Below are 17,110 nucleotides of genomic sequence, written 5' to 3'. Positions count from 1 at the left end.
TTTTTTCCTTTTTTTTTTTTCGATTATCCACAAAAACAGAGAAACAGGTAAAAGCACAAAGTATATTATCAAAACAAAGTGGGGATAATAATAATAATTATAAAGAAGAAGTAAAAAAAGAAGAAGATAAGTGGTCGTTTTTACCATCAGGACAAGGAAGCATGGAGGAATGCTGCAAAAAGCAGAAGATTCTACAGTAGGAAACATCAATCTGTTCATAACTGTTTGATTCATCTCACTGTCCTCAATGTTAAAGATAGATCTAAGCATCAGTATCACAGAAGGAAATCTCATCCGGAGAGTGACTGATCCATGGATAATTTATCTCCACCAGCACTGAGAAATGAATTTGTACGCAGACGAGGCATGATTGTGTGACTTCTGTTGGGTTTTTCTCTTGGACCAATTGGAGGCAGCTACATGCCCGCATTGACAGCTCCAAGTGCTGTGGTTTATAGATGGGTTAGGAATAAGAGGATAACTATCCTCAACTACCATCCGAGTAGTTGGCGTGTAAATTTATTCCAAAGTGAAAGATAAATTATCATATAAAAAAGTAGTCAAAATCAATTTAATTTTATATGATTCTTTATCAACTAGATAAAATTTAAAATAAAATTTTTTATGATAAAAATCATTAGTATAGAAAAGAATAAAATCTATTGATCTTGTGTTTAATAATGTGATGTATTAATTGTGGAAGGATATAGAAGCTTGAGTAAAAGTGAATAAATAAAGATTTTATATGATGATCAACAAAGATAATAAGAAAGTCTTTCTTTTCTTCTTTCTTCCTACTCTCTCATAACAGACTCTCTTATATTCTTATTTTCTCATTTTAAATTCATCAAATTCTAACAAATTTAATATCAAAGTCATATACATCAATGGCTTCGATAAACTCCCTCCAAGTGCCAAAGTTAATCAAAGACAACTACAAAATGTGGAGTATATAAATGGAGACTCTATTAAGATCTCTTGATGTATGAGACTTTGTAGAGACCAACTATACTATAGTCGAAACAAGCGATGAGAATGAGTGAGCTCTTAAGACGATGAAGAAAAGAGAGAAGAAGATCTTATTTACTATCTATCAAGGAGCAGATGAAGTTGCTTTTGAGTTAATTGCTTTAGTAGTAATATCACAAGAGGCTTGGGGATATTAAAGATAGCATATGATAGAGTAGATAAAGTAAAAAAGATTTACCTACGAATTTTGAGACAAATCTGACTTCTTTAACAAATTTGATTTATATGGTGATGATCCGACTCCTTTGTATAACAGATTTGACTCACAGATCCAGTTTATTTCTGTTTTAATATCACATATAACATTCTTTGATAAGTCAAAGTGTTTTAAGTGATAGAAATATTGATCTAACACTCAGATCAAATATATTATGGATGATTGATCTTGTTTTTCTTACTTCGGATATTTGGATATCTTGAATTATATAATCATGTTTCATGCTATAAAAAAAACCCAGAAAAAAAATTAAATGCTACACTTAAATTACAACATTCCAAAAAACAAGACTAAAATAAAATAATAATAATAATAATAAATGGACACAGAAGAGTACTTCACTTCCTGCTATTTACCACAGAAATCATCAGTAGTGATTTGATTAACACATTGTCTGTTCACACGTTTCTGACGAATTTTGTTGTTTCTAAAAGAATTATGAAGTTCAAAACATAACTCTCATCCACATTTTGTTCTTCCAAATTAAATTAAATTAAATTTAAAGGTCTTTACCCTCTGACAAGGATAAGTTGGTTGCAATCGTAGAGAAATAATGTTTTATGGAGGAAGAAAACATTTGGATTTACAATGCTATAGCTAGCTGCACAGCTAATGCTATGAATAAACTTTCTTTCAGACAGATTATGGTTTAATTAAATCTCCATGCTCAAGCCTATCGCAAGCATCAACAAAAACGTCTGTCGATATGATAAGGCATGCAAAACCAGAGCTCTTGCGAGCGAGCGTCAAGTCAGTAGATGAAACCTCAAAGGCTTTGTGAATGATTTTGTCCATGTTGCAAAGGATTTGGAATCTGATTCTCTAAATCTGGCTGCCTTGCGTCATCTGCATTTGCAACTCCATGAAGGTTTCTGCCTTCATTATGCTGCCTGCTCTCGTTATGTTGTGTCAGGCTTAAATTTCTCCCATTCCCATACCTCCAACTTAGATACTCGATGAGCAAAGAGTTCATACTGATTGCAAAACCAAACCCAGTAAATGAGGAAAGTAAAACGGAAAGAACAGGGCTTACTCCTAGCTGCAAAATCAACAAGGAGAAGAATAAGTTTTCACCTTCAGTATCAATATTTGCTTCCATATGCATCTGATGAAATCATCTTACCACATTATAGAAAACATGAGAAAAGAGGATTACTAGTGCAAACTGGAATGATGCGTAAGCCCAAATGTAGCTCTGGCTAGCTGTAAATAGAACAGTCAAATTCATGTTGACATTGATTATATGAAAACTAATAGAAAACATGGGAAGAAAACTGAAATTGCAAAACCATATGAAGATGAGGAATGATGTTTTTACCCACTGTCGAAGTTATCATGGATGAAAGAAGACCAAGAACACATGAAAATGGCAAAGATACGGCAAGAGCATGGGAACCGAATTCACTAACCTGTTAGATTAAAGATGTTAATTGAAAGTACATGCAAATTAATAAAATAAAAAAATTGAGCAAGTGGTCAGAAATCATATAAAAATTGAGCAAGTAAATGCATTTGGAAGTTGAAATGCCTTACAAAGAGTTGTTCCAGTAAGCAGAAATAGGCAAGCATGCTGACCACGACGAGAATAGGGATATCCTGCCATACCCTGTAAGAAAAATGAAGAAATACTAGTTATCAACAATTATACTCATAAACATACAAATGCCACTAGATTAAGCCAAAGTCTCCAAATTGTTAATGATGGTCTTCTATAGTTTATATATAAATGCACTTATTCAAGCTATAACGTGCAGGTCAATGTGTCATTTCTAATATATTCAAGGAATAAATTTGGGTAGGTTCAGAGACTGGGCAAAAAAAAGTTTGGCACAATTCCATTTTACTTGTTGTGAATGTAAACATAGTTTGACCAAAATCTTTATGATTCATTATAGCGATCTTCATAATGGGCACATAGTCGTGTTATTCAAAGGTCATGATCATCTTCAAATTGATCGACGACCTTTGAAATTAATCATAACCAACTATCTACTTGAAAAATCACACTTTTCTTTGACTACTGCCACCAAAGGATAATAAAGTTAATGCATACATGAACAACATTTTCATTCAAACCATAAGAAAAAAATAGTAAACGTTCTTAGCATAGGCAACATAGGAAAGCTTGCAACTCAAAGTTCAATATGTTGCAAACCTATTCCATCCACTATTTCCTTCTCCTCTTGCCAACCTTAGACAAACAGATTATATATCATTGTTGTAGTCATCAAGCCATTTATCCCAACTCTCAACTATTTTAGGTTAGCTACATGAAGCATATCATAAATCATCCTTTATTTGTTTGAATAATATTTTGTTTGGTCTCCCTCAATCTTCTACACCTTTCACCCTAATCAATTTAGCTTTCCATCCTAATCAATTCAACACTTAAAAGTTCTATTCGTTGACTTTGAACCTGTTCATATCATGTCAATCTATTTTCTTTTATTTTATTATTTATTAGAGTTATACCTAATTACTCTCAGATATTTTATTAATTTTACTTTTTTGGTAAAAGCATATGTTCATCTTAATATTCTCATGCTTGTTATATCAACCATTTGTTGCTTCCAAATAGCTAAATATTATGATTCATAAAGTATAGTGAATCATACCATGATCAAATAACTTTTTTATTTTTAGCCTAAGGTGTGTGCAATGATCACAAAGACTCCATAAGCTTCCCTCTATTTCGATCACTCATTCTTATTAATATTATAAAGAGGTAGTCCGGTACACATATTATACTCAGCCTTACCTTGTATTGCAAAAGGCTACTTTCATAACTCGAATTTGTGACCATCATATCACACAACAACAACTTTAGCGTTGCGTCAAAGTTCTCCTTCATCTTATTAATACTATCTTCATCATTATTCCTTTCTTGTTGAATAATAAATTTAAAATATCTAAATACAGGAATTTCATAATATCCATTCTTGTAGATAAATATAGAAATATGAGTATACAAAAAAAAACAATTCAATCTCATTCCTATAGTCTATAGATAGAAACAATGAAGAACAAACCACGATGATGTGAAGACCATTCTCTTTCCTACCATGTGTACCATGTAACTATGACAAGGAATAGACCATACTAATAGCTTGTCAATCATGAAAATTATAATGAAACTAAAAGTTGTCCGGCTATCTTTTTATTCAACGATCATATTCTAAACAATGATTCAAACATACTTGGAGATTAACACACCAAATAATTGTAAAAACCAGAAATAAAGTCATTAATCAGAATAAGAAAACTTGTTACTGGATGCATGACTACTTATCTGCATAGAAAAAAAATCTAATATAATAAAAACAGAGTCTTGTGAATCTACAAAAAGAATCAGTAACAGGAAGATGAAATCAATAAGTTTGCTGAATTTTGTTCTTCTGAAAATTAAAAGTTGATTGAACTTATGGTAGTTGTCTAGGAATAGAATACGAAAGGAGACTCAGATATATAATTACAGTTCCTTCTAATTGAAATGATAGGAGGTTAGTCAATTCATTTTAAGGATCACATAAAATGAAAAATATAACACCTGTATTGAGCAACTTGTTGCTGAGTTGTATTTGCAGCACGTCTATTGAGAGTCTGATTATTCTGAAATCTCAGCAATGTTACAGGTAGGTTTCTTACTTCCTGCTTGCACACGTCACATGTCTTATTTCCCTTAATATTAAACCACTTTACTGCACACTCTTGGTGTGCCAGTGCAAGTTCTCCTTTGCAGCTACACTCCATTTTCAGTGTTTCTCCCCCTTCAGCAAATTCAATGAAACAAATTCGGCAGACAGCCTCTTCTTCTAGAATATCTTCACCATCATCCTCAGTCACTGCAAGTCATGTATCATCCAAGAATTAGTTTCTTCTTGTGTAAGCCAACACAATGTTGTTGGATTGGAACGAAGCTCATTCAATCCTAAAATAACTAGTTATTTTACGAGAATTCCCTCTTAATATATATGCACAATAGACCTGCACTTATCATCTAGCTCTGCTACCATATTAAAGTGGAAAAGGACCCATTTCATCTCAAAATGACTAGTCATTTCAACATAATGGACCATCGTGCTTGTCCATGGACTAATGTATGCAGAGCATTTTAGCTTCAATATAACCCTTCACACCCATCATGATTCAGAAGCATGGGCCTAGCAAAAGTAGATATTGGACCAGACGAATAGGAGCAGGAGCAGGAGGGATGAAATGGGTAGATAATGGGCCCCACATTTCGCACACCAAGTAAATTAGAAAACAAGGTGGCTCCTAAAGTGGCACCCAACATCACTAGTTATTCAAACACCGCATGCGTGAGGGGTGAAATGGAGAGATTTCAAAATTGAAACTGCTTATCCCTGTCATGTCTTGGCCCTGCTATGGGCCTATCTTTGGGATTATGTTAAATTGTAATGAAGTTCATTCCATCCCAAAATGATTAATTATTTAGGAGGAGAACACCCTCTTTAATATATAGACAGTATGAACTACCATACTTTCAATGTGGGAACTAATAGGTATGGAACATCCTAACTTCACACCAGCTCATGCCCATGCGCCTAGCTATGATACCATATGGATAGAGATGGGGCTCATTCTATCCCAAAATGACTAGTCATTTGAGAGAAGAGACCCTTCTAATATATGAACACAGCATCCTCACAGCCATGATGACTCAGAGGCACAAGACTACCTTTGATATCATGTCAAATCAAGGTGGAACCCATAAGGTAGATTTCATAAGTGTGCGTGATACTTGTATCAGATTTCAGTCTGTCTGAAGATATTTTATACAATAACCATAGCCAGCAAACTGATAAATAGATAATGCTTCTTGCACCTAGTACGTGTAAATAAATGAATAAACAGAAAACCAAGATCATGAATGAGGTTATATTGTTTAGTTTGCAGTTTATAAAGAAGTACCATTAACCGTATCTATACCATCAGTTTCAATGGTAACATCACTTGTGACAGGACGAGGGGTTGCTGAAATAACTCGTACTAAACCAATTGAATCCATTCTTCCTAGACCAGGTACTGAAAGTGATCGTCTGATCTGCATCTCTGTATCTTTTTCCTGTTGAATCAAACAAAAATATTGATAACCCCTATTCTACGTAGGAACATAGAGTACTGAAATTCAACCTTCTGACTTCTGTCAGATATGAAGCTAAAATTGTCAAAACATGCTTATGCATGAATTCCTACACCAAGTGAACAATTAGAATAACAGTTCTCCCTCATATTAGGAATTTAGAAAGTCTACTATAAAAAGTGAAGCACATTCGCACATCAAATTAAAGCTAATCTCCAAGCAAGCTGAGTGGAGTGTCTTTTATACATAAATGTCTACAAACCCATTCGATCAACTAGCCTGTTTCACCGGGAATTACAATATTGATCATGTGACCATGATGTGTAAAATGAAAAGATTAAAAATTGACTTAGGCATGACAAGGGGAAAAGGGATTGGAACACACAATTGGGTTAGCTATCAGAAAATTCTTAACACATTTAGGAAGCTAGAAATAATGAATCTTTTAGTTGTAACCAGTATTGAAAGAAATAAACAAGGTAGAATATTAAAAAATATATATGAACTAGAAAAAGGGGCAAAAATTCATAGCACCAGAAGTATTTATAAAAAAACTGAAAATGTAAAACTTACTTCCAGAAAAGAGAGGTCCACAGCACGTCTTTCCTGTTCAGTAGATGGAACTTGATTGCCAACTCGTGTAACAGGTAAAGAGTGTGTTCTCTTGGTTGAAACAGCGGAAAGGACCCTGACAAGAGAAAATTGCCTTGATATTGAGGGATTGTCTTGTTGTCCTGATGGTGTTCCAGGAATCAGGAGAACTGTTCTGTCACCCTCTGAAATTGAATTTTGTGCCTTAAGATTCCTATGGGGGAAGGCGGTTCTAGTAGATGATTTTGTCTTTGTTGAATTTGGCCTGGATGGTAGGCCTGCTCTTCCTGAACCAGGACTAGACAAAGCATGTGTCGTTGCAGAAGGCATTGGATTTTCCAATGTTCTCGCAGGTATTTGCAAGGATGCAAGGTTTGGTCGTTGAGAATTATGCACATGTGCAATCTCTCTTAAGGTGTTTGCATCCTTGTCAGGCGACTGCAGAGGCATTTACAACAGTGAAATCATTCTATGTTTAATAGTGGCAAATGCTCAAGATGTTAGAGAATATTATAAACAAATGACACGTAAAAATAATGGTAGATAATAATATTATGGGCATTCATCACCACAAAGATTACATTCCCAGGTCTTCCTATAGCCAGACTTGCTTATTTATCATCTAGCAACTACAAAATCAGAAAAAATATTCTGAAGTTGCAGATTTGTACATTGGACACCTTCAACCTCTAAGTCAACCGCCTAAAAGTCTGGGGTTGTAGTGTCCCAGAATTCAACTACAGGTTCTAAATCGGCTAAGATGGCTTTCAGTAAATCAAGTCAATTGAGACAAGCCATGTAGTTGTCTCTTCCTATTCACTTCAAATCGTGTTCTGCAGGCATCCAATATCATGTGTAAGATTGCCTTATTCTTCTCAAAGTAAACCATAGTCACCCTTTTGGCATTTTTAATGATAACAACAACAATAATATGAGCAATCGTCAAGTTCATCGATCAAGTGCCACATTGGATTGCCATATTCATTTTTTAATCCTCCACAAAGCATTTATTTAGCTCTAGAGAACGCCAGATTGAGCCTATCTATAAAAATAGGAGAATACTATTTGAACATCACCTCAAGAAGTATCTCCCACCAACAAGATCAGATATAATCAGATTTTTTTTTAAATTCATCGTCCTTGTTCTCCACAACTACGAAACAACGGAGCCCTTTTTTTCACAACCTTTTGGGCCACAATTTATCACTAATAAAAAAGACTACGATCTGAGTAGTAGAACGCAACGAGAATACATCCACTAAACCCCACCAAAAAAGCAATTTCTCAGAACACCCAGAAAAAGGATTTCATTTATCGATAGGAATTACCTCCCGATCTCCGCAACTCGGCTGCGATGCCGAGGAAGGCGGATCCGAGGGGCCTGCCGAATCCTCCATAAGCAACCGAAATCAAAATCAACTCAGAAACCGGAACCGAGTGGCTCGATCAACGAAGAACCCCAGATTGGGTGAATTCCGGCAGATAACCTCCGGCGGCGGCTTTCTCGGCGGGGTGGAGTAGGAGAACTTGGGACTGCAAGGCCCAGACGAAGCGGGATGAACGAGAGCAAGCGTACAATACTTTCCATGTAAGGAGAAATTTATAGTCCGAAGCCACATTTTCGTATGCGATTCCTAATGGCTACCAAAATTACCAAGCTACCCCTCGAGCCGCTTTCGAGATGTTTGGTTTTTTCCTTTCTTTTTTTCCCCTTCAATTAGGTCGCTCCGGTTCAACTTGGCCGAGACAATTAAACCAACTCGGCTTAACTCCAACCCGACAACACGTCAGTACTCAAGATATCTCCCACGATAGAACTCTAAATGATTTTTTTTAAAAAAAAAATTAATATATCATATCAAAAATATAAAAAATTATTCTCTTCCCGATCAAAAAATCTTCCTATAAATCTCAAATTTCATTATTAATTAATTATCGATCTCACCCATATTATTAATTTTAAAAGAAAAAACAACTTTAAAACTTCAGTGTTATTCTTAAATTAAAAATCTCAAATTTCATACCCTTAATAATTAAAGCTTTTTTGTTTGATTTTTTTATTTCATAAACTTCCCTATAAATCTGACACCAGAGATGCTCTCAATTTATTCGACACGTCATCATCATCTAACATATTGTCCGGCGGCGTTAAATATTCCATTCAATCTCGCATCGATTGCCACGAATTAAGTTCCAGAGTCAATCTGATCTCACCGTTTCGGTAGATTCTTAATTAATCAATTTTGTCCCAATCTGAGTCAAACCCGGTTTAATTTGTCAATTATTACGGTCAATTTCCAACGGAATCAGAATATATACCGTCCTCGATCTCCGTCGTTGGCTTGTTATGTTTTGGGTCAATAAAATTAATGCGTCAATTTAATTTGGCATTGTTTGAACTAGTAAAAGTTTTAGTACAATTACAGCATGACACTAATAAATTAAGTTTAGCTGATTCAATCAGTTGAATTAGCGGGGTTTTCCGGTTAATTTCAACTTTTAAGACACTGATAAAACAGCAATTGTTAACAACGATGTGATGATGCTAGAATGACAATGATTACCTTCCAGAGATGTGGTTACTGGGATTATCATTTTTAGACCTAGTTAATTGAGTTGGTTACAACAGAACAAAATTGTTGAAGTGGACAAGGATCAAATCTCGACGAAGCCGAGGTAATGCCCTCTTCCATCGTTGTCAACTGTAATTTTCCGATTTACCTTCTCATAGATGGTTGTGGAGCCGATCGTGTAAGACTGTTGAGAAGACAGATTCCACCTTTATGTTGAAAAAGTGGAATGACAATGATAATGTTGGAAATTCATGTAATAATTAAATAGTAATGACTATGTCATTTGCATCAACATAGGAGTAATTTGACTTGAACAAACTAATAGTTTAATATATTTTTGTAGTTAAATATACAGATAATTATCTTATGAGAAGCAGAATAACAAGAACTTAGGAACCACAAAGTAAATTGATAGTGGAGATAAGATTTGAATAATCATTGATAATATAAAAAAAAGAAAAATTATAATTATATTTTTTTATAGATAAACTCATATATATATATATATATATATATATATATATATATATATAGATAATTAGGAAATGTGTGGATATAAGAAGTCACTATATCCCCAATCATAATTTCAATATAAGAAGTCACATAGTTTCGATATAAGAAGTCACTATATCCCTAAACATCATATGTCACCCTTCCCTTTATAATCCCACCTTGAGATATAGAGGGAGCATCTTCACATATGAACCTCGTAAGGTAACATAGTAAGGTAAAATAGCATCTTTTGTTCCTGTCTCTTAATATTAGTACCTATAAACTTCTTCAGTTTCTTGACATGTGCTGGTGGAATAGGACTCCGTTGATGATGAATCTATCAAGATTGTACAAAAAATTCATTTTAAACTATTGGATCTAATAGTGGTGGTGCAATCTAAGCGTGGGCAAAATAATGGTATAATAGCACTTAGGTGAAGTTGAGGCTAGAGTTGAACTTTATCTCTTTAAGACGAATTTGCTTTGCACACGTTGCTCACAGAATTCGACAATCATCTCTCAAGATACAACGACTTTATCTTGTGATAGCAACACTGCAAATCGCAAGCCCTCCAAACCGAAGAAACTTCTTGAACTCTTCAAATGTAAGTATGGAATGCAATGCTTGCTTTGTTTTGAATTGAATGAATGAAATGAGAATGTAAGGGATCCTATAGATACTTAGTGAAGGGATAGAAAAACATCTTGGTTCAATCAAATCTCATCCATTCAACTTGAATTGAATGATTTAGATCGCATCCCTTCCTAAGGAATACAATGTCCATTTATGAAAGAACATAATGTCCCTTCACTTGGATTCATTAGATTCATCCATTTTGAAGCTAACGGCTCAAATCAAGTCCTATTTGAAAGAGTACTTTATCTCTTTATTTGGATGCATCTAAGTCTTCCATTTTGAATTCAATGGATGAGATTGAATCATCCAAAGAGACTTATATCCTCTCATTTAGATGAACCTGATTTATTCATCTTAATCCAACGATCCAAATTAAATCATGTCACATATCAAGTAATGGACTTTAATTTCTCATTCACACTTTTATTGATTCAAAATCAATTTTCCAACAAAATTCAACTAAGTTGACACCCTTTGTGACTCGTAGGTATAGTCCACCCAAGTTGGAAATAGTGCCATGGGAATCATTTGAAAGGAAAGCACAGTCTAAAGGAGGAAGAACACCTTGTTATAGGAACAGAAAAAGGTTGATGGAGAACACACCCCTCATATAGACTGCACCCGTCCATGTTTGAGCTCTCTTCTTCTTTCTTCATGTTTTGGAAACTCTTTAAGAAAAGTTTTTATCTTGAAAAGTTCTAACGGTAAGTACAGTATGTTCATGGCTTCTGATTGCAACAAGGTGGTTCATGTTGTACACAAGTCCGAAGAGTATGCGGAGACATCACAGAAATCCTAGAATGGAATGACTTTAGCAGAGTATTGGAAACATAATATTTTCAAACGTTATTTTTCTGTCAATATAAATGCTCTCACAAGAGATCTTGGTTCTCTATACATCATAAAAACACCTTTGCTCATCATTGTTTTCTCTCTTTCTCGGGGAAAAAATATTGATTTCCTTATATGAATTATAGTAATTGTGTTTTCCAGTTGGGAAAAGAACTGCTTGATGTTGATGCTAATGATCAATTAAATTAATTGTTTTCCACTGAAAGCTGCATTTGATGTTGATGCAGCTTTTAGGAATTCTATTTGAAAGAAAAGATATGACTTCCTCAAGTGCATATAAAGATAGATACATGGCTAGACTCTTTATCAAAAGGGTGAGTCGATTCTGATGTAGTGGACTTAATCAGATATGTGAGTTCATCATCCTCAAGTAAAGGATTTCCACTTGCAAATGTTGAAAATTTTGGGTACAACACCTGAAAAACTATGCTTATGTGAAAATGTAAACTTTATGCTAATGAAAGTTTCTTAAAAAGAACTATCTCGATGAATATTTCTCATTTAAGTTCAATAAGAGTTCAATCAACAACTAAAATTACTAAACCATGTAACAAGATCTTATGTCATGTAAGAAAAGTTGTCCTTATTTAAATTCTCTTCTCTTCTCTTCTCTTCTCATGTATTATATGGTCTTGTATAGAGAGAATAATGCAAATAGAGTTCAACATTGATAATATTTATGTAGCTGATTCCAAATAGTTGCAATTTATGGTCTCTTCTTTTTCTTCTTCTTGTTTTCTTTTCATGTTTAGTGAAACACAAAATATCAGATCTTAGAGTGAGGGATGTACTCCATAAAGATTACTGGTCTAATATCGGTATGTTCAGTTCAAAATGATATGGCATGAGGAAAGTTATAAGTTGTGCTAAGATTGTTCATATCATTATTTCAGATATTGCTGAAAGCAAAAAAATTTATTGCAGGGAGGAAGATCCAATAACATACCCAATATTATTGGTTTTGGCTAAAAAATGACACTTCAGTTGAAAAACTTCTTAAACAAGAAGAAACAGCTCAAAGGGAGGTGATTAATTTTCAAGGTAATCAAATTAAACACCATAAGCACTTCTTTAAAATCGACTTTGTAACCTTCAGATGTTACAATCCATCTTAGATTTTCATGGACTTTGATAAGCTGGATACAAAAATTTTCTTTTGACCTATTGTAATTTTCTTGTTATTTGATCAACAAGTGGAAATCCCCCAACAGAAAGGAATTTACTAGATTTCAAAGCACAAATTCACCTATAACTTGCATTGCCATCACTTTTCAGTGTCAGAAAAATTGCGGTACTACTTACGGTTGTTTTAGGATGCTCTGATAGCTAGAAGACTTTTAAGGTAAAATCTTCACATTTCAACTTATTCTTCTTTGTTGCCTTTCATTCTTTAATTTCAATCCCTTTTCCTATTACAGAGAGAGATTTCGATTTTGAGTGACCACAGAGCTTATTTGGAACTCTCTCTGTATAAATCTTTCAACATCTTCACCTATGCATGTTGAGAATGATTCTGGATGTCATCAAAATGCATGTGTGAAGAAAAGCAAGATGCTTGGCAGTACATATTACCATTGAATTGGGCTAATCTTTTCCTCTTCCAAATCACATTATCACAAAGAATCATAATATAATATGCAACGTAGTCACACTGAAAAATAGTTTCCATTCCCTCCATATATAAGGAATGCATCAAGAGGCCCTTGTGTATATGTGCCATGAACACATGATACTTCATCATTTAGTAAGTTCAAAAGGGATTCCACATATAGCAACCTCCATTTTCTCTTAAGTAGCTCTCCAAGTTTCCGTGACTCATACTTGGTGCTTGCTCATGTTTGGAATACCCTTCCAATATCGAGGTGAACTGGTTCAAGGAGTTCTTGACGAGCTTCTTATCGGTGTGATCCAGGTTTGTTGTGGCCATAGGAGGAGCTGCAGCACCATCAGAGTAGAGGTTGGAGAAGCAGGGCACTTGCTCATACCCCTCTAAGCCACGCAGAACTTGATCGAAGGGTACGTAGGCATCTTTGAGGGGAGGCAAGGAGGAAGAGTTTGTATCATCTTGGTATTTCTCAATGTCGGTCTTCGTCATCACTGATCTGCTCTTGAAGGATACCCTGCACAAAACCCAGTCTTCCTGTTGGAAGAAAACAGACTAGATCATATAACAGTGGTAGAAATTTACCAATATCAGATCTTAGAACTGTGTCAAAAGTTGTTACTTTGTTCGAGAAGAGAATTGAACAATCTTATGCACCTTGAAGGAGAATTTGGATGGGCTAGGGGATTCTTCCATGCGAAATTCATGCATGACCCAATCAGTCTTACTGCCTTTCGGGGCCCTGCCTTCATAGAAGACCAAAGTTTTCCTCATTCCAACAAGCACACCCTTTCGATTCACCTGCCGGTCTTTCCCTGTGGCCTTCCAGTAGCCCGACTTGGTGGCTCGATTTGTTCGCTGCCCGGTCGCATACTTGCGGTCTTTGAGGCTGAAGAAATACCACTCCTTGCCCGCAACACATGCCACTTCTATCTCAACACAGCAAACAGATAAACATCTCTCAGGAAATTAACAAGATGATAGATAGATTAAACATTGTTTTCCATACAAATAACATTAGTTTTTGCCTTATTTTTTTTTTCTATGGTGGAGAAAAGAACTCCAACAAGAGTTGAACAGTTCAGCATCAGGACATAAATAAATGCGTGATGCAATTTAAAAGTTGCTATCTACTCTTGAATAAGAGTGTCATATCTGGGGAAGGTTCTCTCTTGCAGCATCCCTATCATATATATCTAAATATGATATCTGTAATTAATGTTGGTCATTGAAGCTGGTCATATTTTCAGCCTTCTTTTTTTCAGGTAGAACCATTCCAAATTAGATAAACGTTTCTCTAATCATTTGGCACTTGGCGTTAAATTTGATATTTAAAGAGTTTGTTACTGACAAATTAAGAGAATTGCAAGGTTGAAGTGGGAGTTTTGGATTGAGAATACTAATTTGTTAGCGCTTAAGAAAAAGAAAAGAAAAAAGAGATGAAGCGTATGGAGATTGGATTCGTTATGAAAATGGAAAATAAACAGTCTCTTTCGAAAAAAAATAATAGATAAATAAGAAATTTTTCTTTTTTTTTTGCCTTTTCTTTTGGTTTGAGAGTGACGTAATTTGTGATATCTATCTTCAGTTTTGTCCTTGAAGAAATAGTTGATTTCTTTAATTCTGCTGGACCATTTGGTGTTTTTCAGATTAAACCTGCACATAACTTAAAGCAAAAAACAAAAACAAAAAACAAAAAACTAGGGTGCTCTCTCTTTATCAGTTCAAGATTTTTTTTTTCTTTTTCAAAAAGAAGCATCAGTTTCAGTAATATTTAGTACGTAAAACTTTCCCAGTAAGATTATTAAGAACATAAAGAAGAGAATGATTAGTTCATCGAACAAAATAATTTAAAAATTGCTATTTTCTAGCATATTGATTTTCTGGGTGCAGTTTTGACAAATTTTTCCTAGTGCACGATGAATATGATGCAAGATACATACGTATAAAAGTGGATTTCTTGAGTATTCATTCCATCTCGTCTACGCGACAAGATCAAGAAAACGGTCACACCCCAAAACTTGAAACAAGAAGGTTGATTTTTCCTTCATTTCAAAGAAAATTTAATTTTTAAAAAAGAAATCTCCTTTCTAAATTGCCCGAAAACAAGAAGAGAGATCGCCATAGAATTCCGTCTGAGAGAGGGAAAAAAACTTCTTGACTGAAGTACTAAAACATGGAAGATTTCTTCTTGATGAGTCAAGGAAGAAGTAGAAAAATAATGGAAACTATGAATTGCATGTGAATTCATATTGATACACAGAGCAACAATAATTAGACAAATGATACTACTCACCGGGAAGGTCCCACGGTTCGCACTTGTTGAGATCGACGTCGACGATCACCGGGTAGCCGTAGACGCTATGGTTCCTTGACTTCCCCTTCACTTTGTTCGCGAGGTAGTCGCAGACGAGCTCATCGTCTCGCGGGTGGAATCGGAACCCTGGAGGCAGCCTCGCCTCCATCATACTCAAGGAGCTCATGCTGCTCCTGCGATGCTATGAATTCAAGGAGAAAGAAAGAAGAAGAAGAAGATAAGAAAAGTAATGGAGATGGAATCCCAAATCTGAAGAGGTGGTCAGTAGTATGATATAAGGAGCAAGTCAACTACTTAAAGAAAGAAACAGAGGGTGTTAGAGAGGCTGCATGAGAGAGAGAGAGAGAGAGAGAAAAAACAAAATTACAAGGCTAAATGTTCACTTTGCATGGCTAAGTGCGGTGGGGCCTCCCAGTGGGCCCCTCGAAACTCACGTTTCCTTTAAAAAAAAACGAGAAAAATACAAAAGAACTGCCTTACTAGCTTCTACTTGCCAAGAAGCAAATAATGCTGATGCCACTGCATGCATGTGAAGCAGGTTATGGATCTGCATCCGCATCAGCATCACCATGCAGTTCTGCTGCGTGAGCCACACTCACAGGCAGCATATACAAGAAAACCAAAATGGGTTGAATATATCATTGCATTGATGGGAGGGAGGGTTTAATGCCCCTTCATTATTGGCCTCCTAAAGGCATGCGTCTGGCCCCTCACATAGGAGGGACCAGATCAGATGGCATATCCATGCATGCCATAAAGTAGGTTTGCCCATTCAACCTCCAATCACAAAAGATTCTTCTTAGGTTTTTGTTTTTCAGGAATTAAGATTATACTTGTATCATTCCTAGGCCACATTTATTGGTTGGGAACTCAAAACAAGGTGTAGCATGTGTTCTTCAGTGAGCAGCTTGCGCTTTGGGTTAGCTCTCATGATAAGCTACTTTAGTGAACAGCTTGTACTTTGGATTAGCTCTCATGATAAGCTACTTTAGCGAACAGCTTGTACTTTGGATTATATTAGCTCTCATGATAAGGAAACATTGCCCTCTATCATGTCTGATGCAATTGTTTTTCTCCTGTTGATGTAGTTACATCTAAATTTCTATCTCTAACTTTGATTATGTTCAATGGATGCTTGTAGCACGTTCTTGACTCAATCTAGATTTGCCTTAACTACACACTGGCCGCTTTCGGAGTCAGGATCTTCATGGTTAAATTGCAAATAGATGCCACAAATTGGTCTTGACCTTTTCGTTCAACACGAATTGGTCTGCTAATTATTTTAGGAAATATTTCACATCCTCCTTTTTGGTTATTGAGCTCTTTAATCATTCCAAAATTGAAAACTTCATGATGCTTAGACTCATGCGATTTGATCACTCTCATTTATCAAAGTCAGCTCTTTGCTCTACAATGCTAGCATTGGTCAAGGATGTGGGGCGATCGTGTCTCAATGTATAATATCCAAGTTCATACAGTCCAAGAATACAGTAACATACCTTTTCAATGGGTAAAGTTTGATCCAGTTAATATGGGGAAGTTACTCACATTAGTAGTTATAGATTACACTAGAAATGAAAAGATAAATCTATAATAAACTCATGATTAAAGTCAAAAACATTGAAAGATACGTAAGAAATTATGCAATAAAAGAAAAAAAATATGCATATGGATGAGCTCTTAATGAGATACCAA

The 17,110-nt window shown here is 35.2% G+C and overlaps 2 protein-coding genes across 4 annotated transcripts; both read right to left on the bottom strand.

Annotated features, from left to right (window-relative positions):
- Positions 1-1,797: 1,797 nt before the first annotated feature.
- Positions 1,798-8,469, bottom strand: LOC141844576 (uncharacterized). Of its 2 annotated transcripts, none has more exons than XM_074732620.1 (8): positions 8,270-8,469; positions 6,924-7,379; positions 6,179-6,332; positions 4,794-5,088; positions 2,780-2,852; positions 2,565-2,655; positions 2,370-2,449; positions 1,798-2,285 (listed from the first exon to the last, which is right to left on the bottom strand). In XM_074732620.1, the coding sequence occupies exons 1-8, from the start codon at positions 8,336-8,338 to the stop codon at positions 2,013-2,015; spliced, it is 1,491 nt and encodes a 496-aa protein (XP_074588721.1). In that variant the 5' UTR covers positions 8,339-8,469; the 3' UTR covers positions 1,798-2,012. The 2 variants fall into 2 exon arrangements, with proteins under 2 accessions (XP_074588721.1, XP_074588730.1); XM_074732629.1 differs by having other exon boundaries at positions 6,197-6,332.
- Positions 8,470-13,082: 4,613 nt separating this feature from the next.
- On the bottom strand, positions 13,083-15,674 carry LOC141831106 (NAC domain-containing protein 21/22-like). Of its 2 annotated transcripts, none has more exons than XM_074718537.1 (3): positions 15,395-15,674; positions 13,756-14,027; positions 13,083-13,635 (listed from the first exon to the last, which is right to left on the bottom strand). In XM_074718537.1, the coding sequence occupies exons 1-3, from the start codon at positions 15,579-15,581 to the stop codon at positions 13,246-13,248; spliced, it is 849 nt and encodes a 282-aa protein (XP_074574638.1). In that variant the 5' UTR covers positions 15,582-15,674; the 3' UTR covers positions 13,083-13,245. The 2 variants fall into 2 exon arrangements, with proteins under 2 accessions (XP_074574638.1, XP_074574644.1); XM_074718543.1 differs by having other exon boundaries at positions 13,756-14,024.
- Positions 15,675-17,110: the final 1,436 nt, after the last annotated feature.

This window comes from Curcuma longa, chromosome 1 (assembly GCF_044706935.1).
Source record: "Curcuma longa cultivar G26 ecotype Majalengka, Jawa Barat chromosome 1, ITB_CL_G26_1.1, whole genome shotgun sequence".
In the NCBI taxonomy this organism is placed as follows: domain Eukaryota; kingdom Viridiplantae; phylum Streptophyta; class Magnoliopsida; order Zingiberales; family Zingiberaceae; genus Curcuma; species Curcuma longa.
This window is presented reverse-complemented; position numbering and strand designations above follow the sequence as displayed.

Coding starts and splice junctions, on each gene's coding strand:
- LOC141831106 (XM_074718537.1), bottom strand. CDS start 15,581: ATGAGCTCCTTGAGTATGATGGAGGCGAGGCTGCCTCCAGGGTTCCGA. Junction 14,028..15,394: donor CGAACCGTGGGACCTTCCCG/GTGAGTAGTATC, acceptor GTGTTGAGATAG/AAGTGGCATGTGTTGCGGGC. Junction 13,636..13,755: donor CATCCAAATTCTCCTTCAAG/GTGCATAAGATT, acceptor TTCTTCCAACAG/GAAGACTGGGTTTTGTGCAG.
- LOC141844576 (XM_074732620.1), bottom strand. CDS start 8,338: ATGGAGGATTCGGCAGGCCCCTCGGATCCGCCTTCCTCGGCATCGCAG. Junction 6,333..6,923: donor TGGACCTCTCTTTTCTGGAA/GTAAGTTTTACA, acceptor TTGATTCAACAG/GAAAAAGATACAGAGATGCA. Junction 2,656..2,779: donor GCTTACTGGAACAACTCTTT/GTAAGGCATTTC, acceptor TTAATCTAACAG/GTTAGTGAATTCGGTTCCCA.